Source organism: Squalius cephalus (assembly GCF_949319135.1).
Source record: "Squalius cephalus genome assembly, chromosome: 11".
Taxonomy (NCBI): Eukaryota; Metazoa; Chordata; class Actinopteri; order Cypriniformes; family Leuciscidae; genus Squalius; species Squalius cephalus.
Window position 1 is genome coordinate 11,872,868 of NC_137132.1, and position 15,344 is coordinate 11,888,211.

Genomic DNA, 15,344 nt, shown 5'->3' on the forward strand with positions numbered 1-15,344 from the left:
TCAATCACAGCCTGCGTAAAGTAGCTGTGCCTTTTCACGAGCCGTTGTGACTTCCGTATAAATGTGATGTCAGAACTACTCAGTCACCGCCTTCAGTCACCACCCCCACCAATGGTGGGTCACTCAGAAAACAACAGGCCAATCAGAAGAGAGGCTCATGAATATTAAGTAGACAGGCAAAAATTGTCCTGAGAAAAGAGCTGTAAAAATATATTGAGATGGTTTTTGGTACTTATGCCGCAAATATATATTCTTAAGGACATCAAAACCTAAAATAAAACTTCAGAAAGGTGTACAATATGGGACCTTTAAACAGAATACTCCATTATGGGCCTCTCCAACAGTTGAAAGGAGTTGGGTGCAAAACAGCAGTTCCCTCAAGAACTTCCTGAATCGGTGAGATAAGGTGGCTTCTCTGTATGGCATAGTTTGTTTTCATATCCCACGAACACAATGAAAAAGCAATCAATTATATCTGAAATATATGGAGCCCCGCACACGACATGCAGAAGAGAAAAAATTTAATTATATTGTGGCCACAAATTTGTTTTTACTTACAACTTATTAATATTGTACTAATTTGTTCCTTCATTTTGTCCCAAGAATTCCATCCCAAGATTTATTAGGCCTATTTTGTTCCCTCATTTTAGATAAATCATGGCCTTGTTGTACTAATTTGATTCATCGTTTTAGTTAACTCATGGCCAACTATTACTCATCATGGCCACTATTTAACTAAATCAAAATTAGGTAATGAATTAGTGAACATGGCCACGATTTAACTAAATTGATGCAACAAATTAGTACAACATGACCACGACCAAATCTTGGGATGGAATTCTTAATTATACAATAATGTTTTATTTTTACGTAGAAATATACAAGCTAATGTAAATGCAAATACGTGCTGCATTCTCCACTTTGCCACAAGGGGCGCCATAGCATGGATTAGCATAAAATGTCTTCTTCCATAATCATTTTCTCTTTCAGGTAAACAGCTTTTGTGGAGCAACCATTTGAAGAGAATCTTAGTCTTGTTGAGCAAGTAAGTCACAGTTACTTAAACTGTCAACATGTTTATAGGTTCCTCAAATCAATCGATGTTGTCTCAATGAGCCCACTTCTGCTGGTGGTTTAAAGTGTGGCCACACTAGCAGAGTTTCTGCAAAATTTAATGGGCAAAAAGAAATATGTCAATAGTGTAGCAATGTATGAAGCACAGCAACTTTTAAACCAAGCAGCTTTATGTTGGTCAATGCAGCAAATTCACTACCAACTTGAACCCAATGCAAAATCTTAGTGGGAACCTTCTCCACCCTCAATTGAAATTCCAGATTGTATAGATTCCTATTGAAATGACCGGACTATGGCAATGAAATTTCACCAAGGCAATAGTACATGTGACAGCACTTTAACACTCTGTGTTCTGCATATGACTATGCACCAGTGAGGAGAAGGAAGATTAGATCAGTGTATTGGATTTAACAACCATACCTGTTTTTTATGACGGTTCCACTTGATTGCCTAAGAAGAGGGAGAAAAAAAAAGACAGAAACAGACATGAGCAGATGCAGAAAATATCTAATTCCAGGCTATGGGAGTTATGTACAATAAAAGATCATTAAATAGATGGAATTCCATTCGAACGATGTTAAATTAACAGAAAAATGACCAAGCATTAATTGCAAAATGCAACACCATTAACTATACAGACAAAGCCTCTTAACCATGGTCAACCTATATAGGTTTTTTCCAATGCCAATATTTAAAGAACAGGATGACCTACTGTATATGACCAATATAATGATGTAATACAATTTAAAGGGATTGTTCAGAATGTTCACTCCCCCTGTTTGTCCCTGAATCCCATTTTCTTTCATTTTATGGACAAAAAAACACTGAGATTTAGAAAGAAAGAAAGAAAGAAAGAAAGAAAGAAAGAGTCATACCAGCTAATTAACAGGCCTGGCTTATATCCGACTCTGAAACTAGGATCGGATACCTTGACATGTTTTCTGACTTGCCACATGAGCAGCGTGAAGCAGCGGCGTGCAGTTTTACAGCTGACAGGATAAGCAGTTACAGGAATAGCAGCTAACAGAAAACATTTCTTATTGCCTTTTTAACTACATTACTGAGAGATGCATTATTAGCAGTCATTGTATTCGCACTGTATGGGAGCTCCAAAAACATTGAGTATCTTGGAGGAAAGCTGACAGAATGGAGAAATGGGTGAGGTTAGCTAATATCAGAAAAATCAATAAGAGGAAGCAAAAGCCTAAAGCAAACCAACCAGAGCTTGGCTTGTGTGCGGGCAGAGCTGGCCAGGAATGGCATCCACGGGGAAAAGTGTGTATGCCAGTGTGCCATGAGGAAGCGCTTTCACTTCTTTGTGAGTAAAACTATGCTGAGAGGGAGTGAAAGGTCAGTGTGTGTGTGTGTGTGTGTGTGTGTGTGTGTGTGTGTGTGTTCGATTTTAGCCTTGAGATAGTTGATGCTGAGTGTTATGATTTCACTTTGATCTAACTGACCAATGAGAAAGTACAGCAGGAAAATACACTTTAACTTTAGTTTGGTGCCCATTTCTGATTCATACAATATATTTTGTGCACAATATAATAATAAAAAAATATATAATATTCAGTAATAAATAATATACCATGACATCATGATTTATTTATATACCATGGAAGTACAATTTTTTGAATAACACTAGAGTTCAAAATGTGCAGATACTTTATTTATTGCACAAAAAAGACACACTATGGTGGGCCCTTTTTCATTGACTTTTATTGTTTTTATACTGATGATGATTCATCCCTTACACAACCCCTACTCTTCAGAAAAAAATATATTTTTTACATTAATACATAATTTTTCTTAAGACATTATTTAATTTGTTTATTAAGCTACTCAAATAAAGGTATGCCACTTAAAAAAACAAACAAATAAATGTACTAATTTAATAAAATTAAACAAAGCAAATTGATACATAGACATATTTAAACTATTTATTTAATTAATGTTTTAAAATGTAGCAAATATGTAGTAACAATAAATACTACAAATGTTAACAGTAAAATGTTAAATCATTTTTAAATGAAACATTTAATTAAATTGCATCTCTATAAAGCATTTATTGCTTTTCTTTTCCTTGCTAGTCACGTTGTCATCGGACAGTTCACACAGAGCAGCCAATAAGCTTCTGACATTTAAATAAACAGTTAAACATTTATTTATTTGTCAATTTCAAAAGTGATTTAAAAATGTATTATTTTCATGAATTAAATAGTTTTATGGACTATATAAAAACTATAAATGCATTATTGAAATCTAAATATACAAACTAAATAATATAATATAATATAATATAATATAATATAATATAATATAATATAATATAATATAAAATAATATAATATAATAATCAATGAGTTGATATTGATAATTGTTTCCTTCTATTTATTTTTAAGTGGCAGTCCTTGTCCTACTTGGCTACTCTTGACTTGTCACAATTATGCTGGCAAATCCTTCCTGACCCACGCAGATAGAATGCAAATTTTTTCCCAATAATTTAAAGTAAAAGTGAGTTACTGTGATATAGACTTAGGCACAGACTTGAAAGCCTTAGAAGGAAATGGGTAGTGAAAAAGACACAAATGCAAAGCAACTCACCCCTGAGGTTCAAGCCAATGCTCCCTCCCCCCTCAGCCTCTTTCTAGTCTGAGCACAGAGCCGTCAAGCCCCCCTTCTCCATTCCATCACCTCACTCCTGTGTGTGTGCTAGTGGAACAAGTCTGGCTTTCAGTAATAAGTTGACAGCTGTAGAAAATGGCCGCTCTCAGTTTGTTTGCTTTTTTACACAATCTCATTATATTATACTGTGGCAGTGGCCTTGAAAGCTGTGAAATGTGTCTTGCTGGAAGACGAACGAAAGCCTGCCATATGGAATGCAGTCTGAAAGTAGGCCGAACTCTGTGAATTCCAATTTGCTCGATCAACACTGTTCCCTGCAGTTCTTTCTGTAATTTAATCACAATTCTTCATATCATTGGTGACCAATGTTCGACCGTGAATAAGCACCTATGGATTTCATTAACTCTTTCCTCGCCATTGCTGGAATTTTCCGGCAATCCACGTTTTCACTGTTATTACGATAGGGGGGCGCTATTACGCATCTTCTGAAAGATTACTGAATTTCCAGATCAAAACACAGGCGAAGAAGAAGCAGAAACAAGTGATAGAAGCATTGCTTATGCACATGTAAAATAGCGCTATCATCAAACATTAAACAGCAAAACTGCCTAATACTGAATGAAATGTTGTCCCAGGAGGTGCTATAGGACTGTGAAGCTTTGGGGCTGTTGATGGACTCAATCTACTCTATGTTTTGATCATCAATCCAGACGTAGTCTTTGACAAAAATGCGATATATTCGGGGGCCATGAAAGTTTTGTGAAAATGATCAAAAATGCTTGCGCAGTGGCGCTGGTTGGCAACTTAAACACAAAAAACTGGTGGGGAAAGAGTAAATAGAAGTGAGTGACTATGTTATTGTGAAGGTGAATTTGGACAAAACCTTTCAGGCCGGACTTCAATTTGTCAGCATCAGTGACAAATGGAGCACAGATCTAATCAGATACATCTGAGGCAATTACTCTTGAATTTTCATTACATTTGAGTTTGCTGCACAGTGTTGCTATATTGGAAGCATATATCAAAGCAAAGGCTAATGAAAGAAAGCCTCCAAATTAATCTACTCTCTTAAAGCTATTTTTGGTAGCTGCTGCCCACTTAAAGAGTCCTTTCTTTGCAGCTAAAGCCTTTGCAGGGAATTGTCAACATGTCAAATCCTGCAATAAAATGTGTTCAGCATTGATAAAGCATGCTTGATACAATTTGAATGTGCATGCATGTAATAACCACTTAAAATTTACACAAAGAAAGCCAGGCTGACACACACACACACACACACACACACACACTTGCTAAACAAAGGAAAACAAGAACCTCAAGAGCATGGTGCCTTTTCCCCAAACCAAAAGAGAAGCGGAAAAAAATAAATGATTGGAGAGGAGCGCTTCGAGCATCCACACTGTCACTCCTGTGCAAAGCTCAACTATGACCCTCAAAAATAGAACATCCTCCAAAATTAGCTCTTCTTCTGCAGCCTATTTAATTTAAACCAGTGAGGAGGCAGAGGGAGATGTTGTCCAAATTTGTCTTGAAACTTACTGGTGTATTCCTCATTATACTCATTACACTACCAGAAAACTCCCTACAGTGCCAATTAGTCTCAATTAACAGTTGTCCTTTTGAAAAGTAACAGAGAGCTCCCTCTAGAGGCTGCACTGTGTCAGTAAAATATCAAACTCCAGTTGAACTACTGTACAGAGACTCTCAGGTGATTGAATGCAAACACACACATGCTCAGAAAACAACAACAACAAACCCCCCCCCCCCCCCCCCCCCCCCCCCACACAATATACTATTTAGTAACCAGTAACTGTCAGTATAATAAAGATATCATATATGCAATAATCATGAAAAATATTGGGTAATAACATTTTATATGCTCCAGGGTCACAGAAAAAAAAACAGTTTTCAGTACTAACAATATCTTAATATTATGTTTCTTAATATTTTGAAGATTGTAGCTGCACCTACATGAACTGGATACATCATAGTGCCTTCTAAAACTTCTAAAGCATTTTACTTTGTTATATAAAGTATTTATTTTTATTTATTTGTTAACAGTTAGTCTGTGAAAGGAGTCTTGATATCTTCTCACAATAAACATTAATATTCTACAATTTGTGTAAATGTAATAAGATTACTGGAGAAAGGGTCTACATTTTAAAGAGTGCAACATTTCTCGTAACAAGAAAAATAATACATATATCAATTAAAAAATAATGTCACAACTGTAACATTTTTATTTCATTTTTGTTGGATGTAGTTAAGATGATCAAGACGGTTGATATTAAAAGAAAGAGAATCAAAAGAAGAGCAATTTGATATGATTGAAACTAGTTATTTCATGATATATATGTTAGATAATAATTTATCTAAGATATCTAACAGCTCTCGCGCAAAGAAAAGGGGGGATTTGGGCCTTAATGCTTTTTAAAATGTCATACAGCGTGCCTTATTCATGAACTGTGCCAGATAATCTTTACATAAGCCTAAACTCTACTTGCCAAAAAGTGCAGCGGCAGTACCACAACATCAGATGGTAATACCAGCAGTCCAGGGTACTTCAAAAAATACTATGCTGCTTCATTGTAAGTGGATCTTAGCATCACATGTGGGTGTAAGGGACTGAATTTCTGTGGCTGGTGCCACTGATGGTGGAGGCTGACTAATATGTTGATGTGGCCCACAGTATTTCCATGAGCTTAGGATTGTTAAAAGAGGATATTGGCACACCCATCCCCCATCAGTACTGTAGATTACACTTTGCAATAGCAACCTCCTCGAGCACCTCTCCCTTTTCGTCATCCGCCCCACTACCCCTCCCTCCTCTTTTTCACTACACTACCCCAGTCAAATGATTTATCTCATTTCTTTCTTCATCTGCCTCTCTCCCTCTATAGAAGTGCTGCAACATTTCCTCCAGCCTGCTGAAGACTAGCTTATTGAGGACTGGAAGAACTGCAGCACATTAACAGATGCATAGTCAAAACTCAGCCCTGCATTAGAGGAGGCCAAATGTTACATAAACATTTATGAGTCTTATCGACTTAAATTAAAATGCATGCTGATTATGTCGGGCAGTGGACAGCCAGTATACTACGACTAAACATTGAAGCAAAGACGAATACGAAAAGCAAAGCAATACGAAATGAGTAGTAATATCATTGTAAACTGAAGTTGATGTGTCTGATTTGGTGAGATTTGGACCCTGTTCTGTCACAAGTTTCCATGTGAGGATTGATTTTGCACAAAAAGGTTTAGTCACTAGTGCATCATAATGTTTAACAAGATAGCTGATGGAAATGTTAATTAGCAATAAAATAAATTGTTTAAATCTAGCTAACGCATAATTATATATCGAAACTTTTTTGCGGAGAAAAGGGGCTGTAACGCAAATAACTGTGGTGTCAGTCACATGACATACATGCTTTCACGTCTGTATTTTGATCCCATTAAAGTTGACATGAAATGAAAATTTACCCGAAATTCATTTGCAAGATCTTATTTTGAACGATTCATGTATTCATTAAATTTTTATTTTATTTTTACTTTGCAATTTTTAATTAAAATGTCATTACTTGATTTTCTGGTAAAAAAAATCATAAAAATAAAAAAATTTTTTTTTAAAAGTCTTCTTTTTTTCTGATGACGTATGCCAGATAATTTCGTCCTCCAATAATTTTGTCCACTTAATCCCTGCCGCTCCACAATCAACTCTAAGCTGGCATTCATTTTTAAGTGCAATGCCCTCATCTCAAAATCCAATCAACAACTGATGGATAGAACCAAGTCTCCACCCTACATTTCTTTCTTTTTTTGACAATCTGTTATACTCCGGTATACATCACAATACAAAAGACAACATCTGTCGCTGCTTCTGTTTCATCGCGACTTTAAGCGTCATTTCTCTGTAGTGTTCAAAGGTGCGTTGAATCTTTTCTGACTTCATACACAGTAGGCAAACACAATTCTTTAAATCAGAGCAAGTTAATTATTTATCCATGTGATGAAGAAATGATTAGGAAGAGAAAATTACATTTATTTGAAAACAGGTTGCATATGACGTATAGAGCGCTTGCATGCAGAACAGCACAGCACAGTTGCTTGCTTCACATTAAAATGTCACCAAATGCAGCAAAATGTTAGTATTTATAAGTTTATTCAATATTCCAGCTCATATGAATTTGTCTATGAAAAATGTGTTGACAAAGTCAATGGAATTACCCTCAACCACTATCAGTGGAGAATTCACTCTAGTTCACCAAGCACAAATCCAAGGATGCACAAAGCAGCATGAAATTACTTCCATATTCATCAGTATCACCTCAGAGAGGAGTTTCAGTTTTAAAAAGTGTCAAAATATCTCATTTGCATGCAGAACCAAATGAGCTATTTGAAACGTACTCGCCGAAAGTGTTAATGCTGAAGATGCTCAATGAATTTTCAGAGATTGTCTGCTAAAAGACACCTGCGTTCACAGTGGACCGTGATGCTAGCAAACACCCGTGTTCAAACAGAATACCCAGGATCCTTCGCTGCTGCTGTAGACAAGAGAACCATATATCCTCACAGGCATTTGTCTACTATATTGAATTGCCCTGCTGTGTTTGCTGGCACAGGCTATGTGTTCACATAAATCGTTGCCTGTGGTATTATAACATGGACCTGATGTCCTGCCACATGTTTCACTGCTTGAAAAGACTGCAGGATGGACAGGGAGGCTTACAGGTGCACTTGTACTGCAGGGTGAATCCCATTGCTTATTATAAGACTATATCACATTTTCACTGCATAAAATATATATTTGGGGACCCATCAAATGATTTGTGAGCTCCGTACACTGTAGAACTTGCCTTCCAGCTTGCGCTTCTTGCGTGATGCTCTTCGCAGATCGTATTTAAGCCTTTATGTTTCCCTCTTGGACCATCTATGGTTTCCTTGAAACAAGTATTCATATAGATCTCCAGTGAAAATGGCTAGTGGGACAGTTTGTCCGGTAGAGAGATGAATATTTCGACCCTCTGCACTTTAATAATATCTGAAATCTTGGGAGAGGATCTATCCACCTAATAACGGCGAAAGAAGAACAGCTATAAATCTCATCTGATGGACCCACGTTTAGCAATGGACTATGCCATACACTGCTATTCTGCTTCAAATGCATGTTCTGATTCATACTGACACACACACACACACACTATAGCGCTCAACAGCACAAAGTACACACAGTCTCATGAGGCTGAAGATGCCCATGTAGAATAAGTTCTATATTCAAAGAGTGAACAAAAATGTCTATGGTATTAATACCCTGATGGATGCAGATGTCCACCTCCCAATGTAGAAGCTATACATTTGAGGGACTGAGGGGCATTTTACGTTTGGATATAGAGTACTATAATACTATAATCTGCTAGAGGCTGTACTAGGCACAATCATTATTTGTTTAAAGCGTGCCCTATAGGCAATCTCAGCTCGGGCCAGCCTCTGATTGCGTTATGCAGTAAACCCTGCAGACCACCAGCTCAGAATATCAGTGAGATCCATCCCATTGAAAACAGGCTGAAGTTGAAGACATTCTCAATCAAACAATGCTTTTTGTAAGAAAAAGATAGCTCAAACCATGTGGCTTGTTGAGGAGAGGTGTGATATTACTTTTCGAAGTCATAGGTCTTACAATTTTCGCCTGGGAGATGAAAAAATGGATGAAAAAAAATCCCATAAACTTACACTGATGAAAGGACCCGAACCACATCTAATGTCCAGAATATTATAGAGACTCCAGGGTGTGCATTTCTGACTTGCCAACAAAAATAACCTAGCAAGCAACTGGGGTGGGAATCAGTGATATTATATTAATATCTGGGTCTAGTCTAGTGGAGCAGGGTGGCTGATCACCCATTCAATGATAGCAAATGCAATGTACACACTACACAAACTTGCTTTAATGAAAAGAAATGATTTTACACAGCATTTACCAACACGAGGAGAAAACTTAAAGGCCCCCTGAAATAAAAATTAATTAGGAGATATAAGCATTCAAAACTTACAGTCTATCACTTTCTCTAAAATGGATCACAGATTTATATGACATCCCCGCTGACTTCACCTTCTCATCACGTCTTCTGTCCAATCAAATGCTCTCTAGAATTTAACATATCATCAGTGCTCGGATTCGAAACCATGGTGCTGTTAAGTACGACTTGCAGTCTGTGAGGTAAACTAAACGCTATTGGCTATTTGAAAAGGGGGAGGAGCCGTTAAATATGTCCCGCCTTAGTTTCCTGTTTCAGTGGAAATTACGTCAACGTATCATACAAAGCTGCTCGTTCCAAGGCACTTCAGTGGGCCTTTAACTATTTTACAAGATGACGACATCGTATGAATTTGTATAATGCGATTGGTACGGAAACATAGCCTATAATTAAAAAAAAAGAAAAGAATGAATGTCCACCCCAAACCTAACCGTAAGTGGGTTTGTAAGCTAATCGTACGGAAACATACAAATGAGATCATACAAAAATAACAGGAATTAACCACCAATTCACCAAAATGTAAAATATTGTTTTGTCATATAGCTACTCAAAATTCAAAATCAGTATCATCAATACAGAATCATGAGATAAAATACTTAATACAAATACAAAAAAAAACTTCTACTATACTAATATCCAGGCATTTTTGCACAGTTCTCAAAACTACTTGACTCAGATGTTCACACTGACAAGACTGAATCATCAGCAAGCGGCACCCTCCCTCGGTCCACATCTGATGATCTTCCCACAAGGTGTCTCACCTCCCAAAAAAAAAAAGAGTGAAAGTGAGCAGACCCGTGCCTCTCTAACCTTCTAAACAAATGCAACACCACTAGTACACTACATATAGACTATACATGCTAACTGCACATTATAAGATCCCTGAGCAACAGTGTGATGACTGACAGTGAGTAAGGTAGCTTTGGAGAAATAGGTCATAGAGCTAAAAATACCTATCTGTGTCTCTCTCTCTCCTCTTGAAGACAAAGAGAGTCTCTCTGGAAGAAAAAAAAGTGAGTGAGTGAAATGAGGAGAACAGCCCACACCAGTCTCAGAAAAAAAAAAAAAAGCCCTTATAGAATTGCGGCTGCTTATGCAAACAAACATTAAAAAGGGCCTGAGTATAAGGATGGGGAGTCGTCGGCTTAAGAGCGACAGTGTGAAGAATTATCTAGAATTCATTTTTCTCAGATCAGTGAGGCAAAGCGGAATAACTATCCAAGAAGTCCGCATTCCGCATCCCATGAAATGACTGGGAGAGACAGGGCACCATCACTTTAGGAGACAGAGAGAGATAGTGGAAGATAGAGGAGAAAATATAGACAGTAAGTGAACCTGAGTAATTACTAGAGAGATTTGAAGACCAGTAGAGGAAGAAAGACTGGGAAAAAAAGCACAACGAGAACAGTGGGAAACTAATTCAATGATTCAAAGATTCCCAATGAAATGTCATCATTTTGGTGAAGGCATGCCAGTTAGCAGATAATCAGCAATCAAGGCAGGCATAATTTAATCACCATCTCTTAAAAATTAGTGATTTATAAAAGCCAGTAATGTAAATTAGATTGGCTCCTCAACTGATATCTCCTCATGGCTCCAGAAGTACTGCACTTTAACTGGTTTCTTTGAAGAGGGATATTGAAGAGCGTAATATCACAGTCATTCAGATGCTGATTGCAGCCCGTTTCTGTTCATTCATGTTTCTCATGCAAATATTTCAAATGAACCAAGATGCACACCTGACCTTATACATGCTGAAAAACATTCGTCCACACTCAACAACAAAGTTCACCGCTCAGGGAAAGTGATCGAACCAAAGAGAACCCGGTAAGATACTGCAGGATTTGTCATGTATGAGTTACTTACACAAGTCACTGAATCAAAACTGCGGATTTACAAAATCCACAGACGCTTTATTCCTTTACAGAAAAGTATTATAGTGCTAGTGAAGTTAATCAAAGTACTGAATGATTACAATATTCATGTACTGGCAACACTGTATAATAAGTTCCCATAAGTTAATGCATTAACATTAACTAAAAATGAGCAATACTTACAGCATTTATTAATCTTTGTTAACCTTAGTTAACTGTTAGGGTTAGGTTTACTAGTTCATGTTAGCTCAGGTCTATTAAATGTTAACAGATACAACTTTTAATTTTAATAATGCATTGGTAAATTTTGAAATTAACATCAAGTAGCCTACCAGCTAGTAAATGCTTCAGTACTATGTTCTATAGGCCATGTTTCATTGTTAGTAATGATTTAACTAATGTTAACAAAATAGAACCTTATTGTAAAGTGTTACAAATAGTGGGCTATTTATATGATAAACTACGGTAGCCTAATTCAAAGAATATTATGAATGATGATACATGTCCAAAAAATACTTTTTTTAAGAGTAGGCTTCCCATTGCTACACTTCATTAAAACTATTAAGGTACGGTCTGTGCAGGGTAAGTTACTCTAAAAAAGTAATTAATTACTAGCTTACTAATTACATCTTCAACCGTGTATTTACTGTAGCTACTAATTACTCCATCTAAAAAGTATTGGATTCACTTTACAATATGGTTCTACTAGAACAAGTAGGCCTAACTGTAATTATATTAAAGAAAAATTAAGAGTAATCCCTTACTTTACTTTTTCAAGGGACAAGTAATTAAATTACAGTAAATAGATTGCTTAGTTGGCCAATTAATTACACTCAACACTGGTTAATGTATAGTATGGACAGGAAATGGGCGTTTAATGCCCGTCTAGCAGTTATGCGAATGTCATTTGTGTGCCTTTGGTCATGTGACAGGTGTGTAGGCCTATATCTCTCCATATTTTTAAAAACAACTATATTCATGTATATTTGCTACACTTAAGCCTATATCCGTCCCACTTAATTTGGCATGTTTGAATAAGTATTTTCTACAACATTATTTGTCTAAATTCAAATTATGCCAAAGCTGTTCCTGTATTGTTCCGCTATAGTATCCAACACCCGAATGTTATTTCACTGATATTACTCTCATTTGTTATTTTTGACCCATTTTGAGTTATAATTTGTCATAAGGTAGGCTATAGCTCAAAAGTGTCTAACCTCATAAAACCTTGCATCCTGTCTGACTATGAATGCTGCGCGCGCCGCTCTAGTCAGTTAACGGGTTTTTGCGCGAGTGGGAAATGTAGGCTGTCTCGTGCGATCATTCAAAGTTGAAATGATATCCATAAAAATATGAATATTTTACTTTAGTCATATGTTTGGTAACTGTGCCCGTTGTGCCATTTTTTAAGTTGAAAAAGTAGACTTAACATTCCACAAGCTTTATAATGTGGCCTGGTTGTAGGCTATTTTTTCAAACGTAGCCTAATACAAACATGTTACTACTAACGTGGCGTTGCAAACTGCAACCAAAAACAACGTTGTGAAGACGTTTTGTGCTTGCAATGGGTCAAGGTAGGCAATCGTGGTGCAACCTCCCGGGTTAAAAAACCGACACAAGTGCAATTTCCCCTTTTCAAGATATGGAAGCTACAGTCACATTTGCATGGCAAATACAAACACGTCTCCCCATTCCGAAGGTCCCAGTCTCTAGCAGACGAATGTAAAGCAATTTTTGGCACTGAGCCCGTGTGGCGTCTGCGTGCCGCACGCCGAAAAAATGTGACAGTGTGCACAAAGGAATCTAATGGAAACTTCACAGAATGTGCATTGATGCAACGGCGCATAAGAGATACCAAATGTTACACGCCACTAAAATAGCATGCATAAACATGCATTCGGCGTAGAAAGAATAACACTAATAATTCATACTCAAGATGCATGTGATTTTGTAGCTACAGTCTAATGTGATCAGCGCGTGCAATGTAAAACCACCGAAACATGCTTAGTGTGATAAATTGCAACAATTTCCAGTTTGCACATAGACAGCGCTGTTATACAGACAGCATACCAGTTCGTTTTGTTTGACATCTTTCTATACAAAAGCTAAAGCAAAAATGTTCAAGTGCCATCGTTTATCTTGAGACTCGATGACCAGTGAACTCTCCGATCTCAATACCAACAACTGTAAGTTCCTAGTGATCAATAGGCTACTGACCAGGGACGCCGGGTCAACATTCTCAACATTCCTCCATATCACTGTGCATATGCAGAAATGACACCCGAGACTCTGCACTTTATAACATGCCATATTTGCCCAGATGACAAAATGTCGTCGCATGCATTATGATTTATTGCATTTCAACATGCTTTCGTAGTTTAAACCTCGCCGGCATTTTATACTTTTTAAAGATGTTTGCATATTTGTTCATTTGAACGAACGCTGTTTGTTGCATGACATGCATTAAAAAAAAGCATTAAAATATAAATATTTTTACTTACGATTTCAGAGGATTTTGGACCACTGTGGCCATTTTGATATAGAATGATACAATGTAAGACTGCAGATCCCCGGTATTGTACATGTAATATAGCAGCAATTTCAATTTCATTCATTCTCTGGGGCTGCGGCTGGATCAGCTAGCCAATAGGAGCGCGACTGACTGATGGCCAGTGATGGGAAATGTAGTTTTAGTTCCCTGATGTCTTCAAGAGTCAGCGGCGCGTGTACTACAAATAGCACAATGCACTACGGTTAACTGTATACTAGTCCCGCCTTGATTTTGTATGGGTAAGCCAAAACATCTACTGTAAATTCAAGGTTGGATTGCTGGACTGTCTGTCAGTATTTTGCTCTCATGTTGGTAGCTTTTTTTGATTCGCAGAGAAATGGGAATATTTTTAGATAGCGATGGCAGAAAGAACAGCATAAAGAATCGTCCGTTCTTACAATGCATGTATTAGGCTACTATAAATAATGACAGAAAATGTAGGTAGGCACTGATCAATACCACATAGCTTTATTAAATAGATTTATTTAATGAATAGGCTGTTGGCCACATATCCATCTCACTAATATAGGCCACATCATGTAGCCTATATATTTGTAGGCTACACACATTTATTTTCCTATCACTCATTTGACTTCCACTGTGTAGCTATAAATACAGAGCTAATAATATTTTTCATCTCCTAAATCTAACCCTCAAAACAAACTTTTTTGCTTTTTAAGCCATTCTTTTCGATTTTCTTATTTTGCATATATATATAGCCTATATGAAACTACAATATAAACTACAGAGACAATAACATTATTACTCATTAAGGAGTTATTCTCCTATATGGTTTAGCCTACTAATGAAACACAAATTTACAAATATTGTGACAAGAGGCCTGACTGACCTCTAAAGGAAATGGAAGTGACTTATAAAGGGCTCTTCAGTCCAGTTAACTGCAATGGCGCCACTTTGAAGGCATTCTGTGACATGTGATATTTATAGATCCCTGCTAACAAATATTTAATGAACCTTAGCAAGCTCTATGGAAAGACTGTCTGAACAAAAAAAATGTCCTGTTGATTCATCAGGGATTTCTGCAGAGCACCACATTTTTGCATTTTTAAAGGAGGTTTTAGAGTTGAGAAAATCTTCAATCCATCATAATATTGCGATGCAAGAAATCCTATAACTAAAATTAAACATCAGTGATATTCTGTTTGCACCACTATAATTTTACCAGAAAAT

General features: G+C 36.9%; 1 protein-coding gene across 3 annotated transcripts in view; it reads right to left on the reverse strand.

The window, feature by feature from the left end:
- dpf1 (double PHD fingers 1) overlaps positions 1 to 14,217 on the reverse strand; it is a gene marked incomplete at its 5' end in the record, with an annotated part of 46,790 nt that extends 32,573 nt beyond the window's left edge. For 2 of the 3 annotated variants that reach the window (XM_079886088.1, XM_079886087.1), the window contains 2 exons: positions 1,495 to 1,524; positions 14,104 to 14,217. In XM_079886088.1, the coding sequence (XP_079742214.1) occupies positions 1,495 to 1,524; positions 14,104 to 14,213 (140 nt within the window). Of the gene's footprint in view, positions 1 to 1,494; positions 1,525 to 13,819; positions 13,849 to 14,103 lie in introns of those variants that run through there. The other variant, XM_079886089.1, reaches the window with a different exon arrangement.
- Positions 14,218 to 15,344: the final 1,127 nt, after the last annotated feature.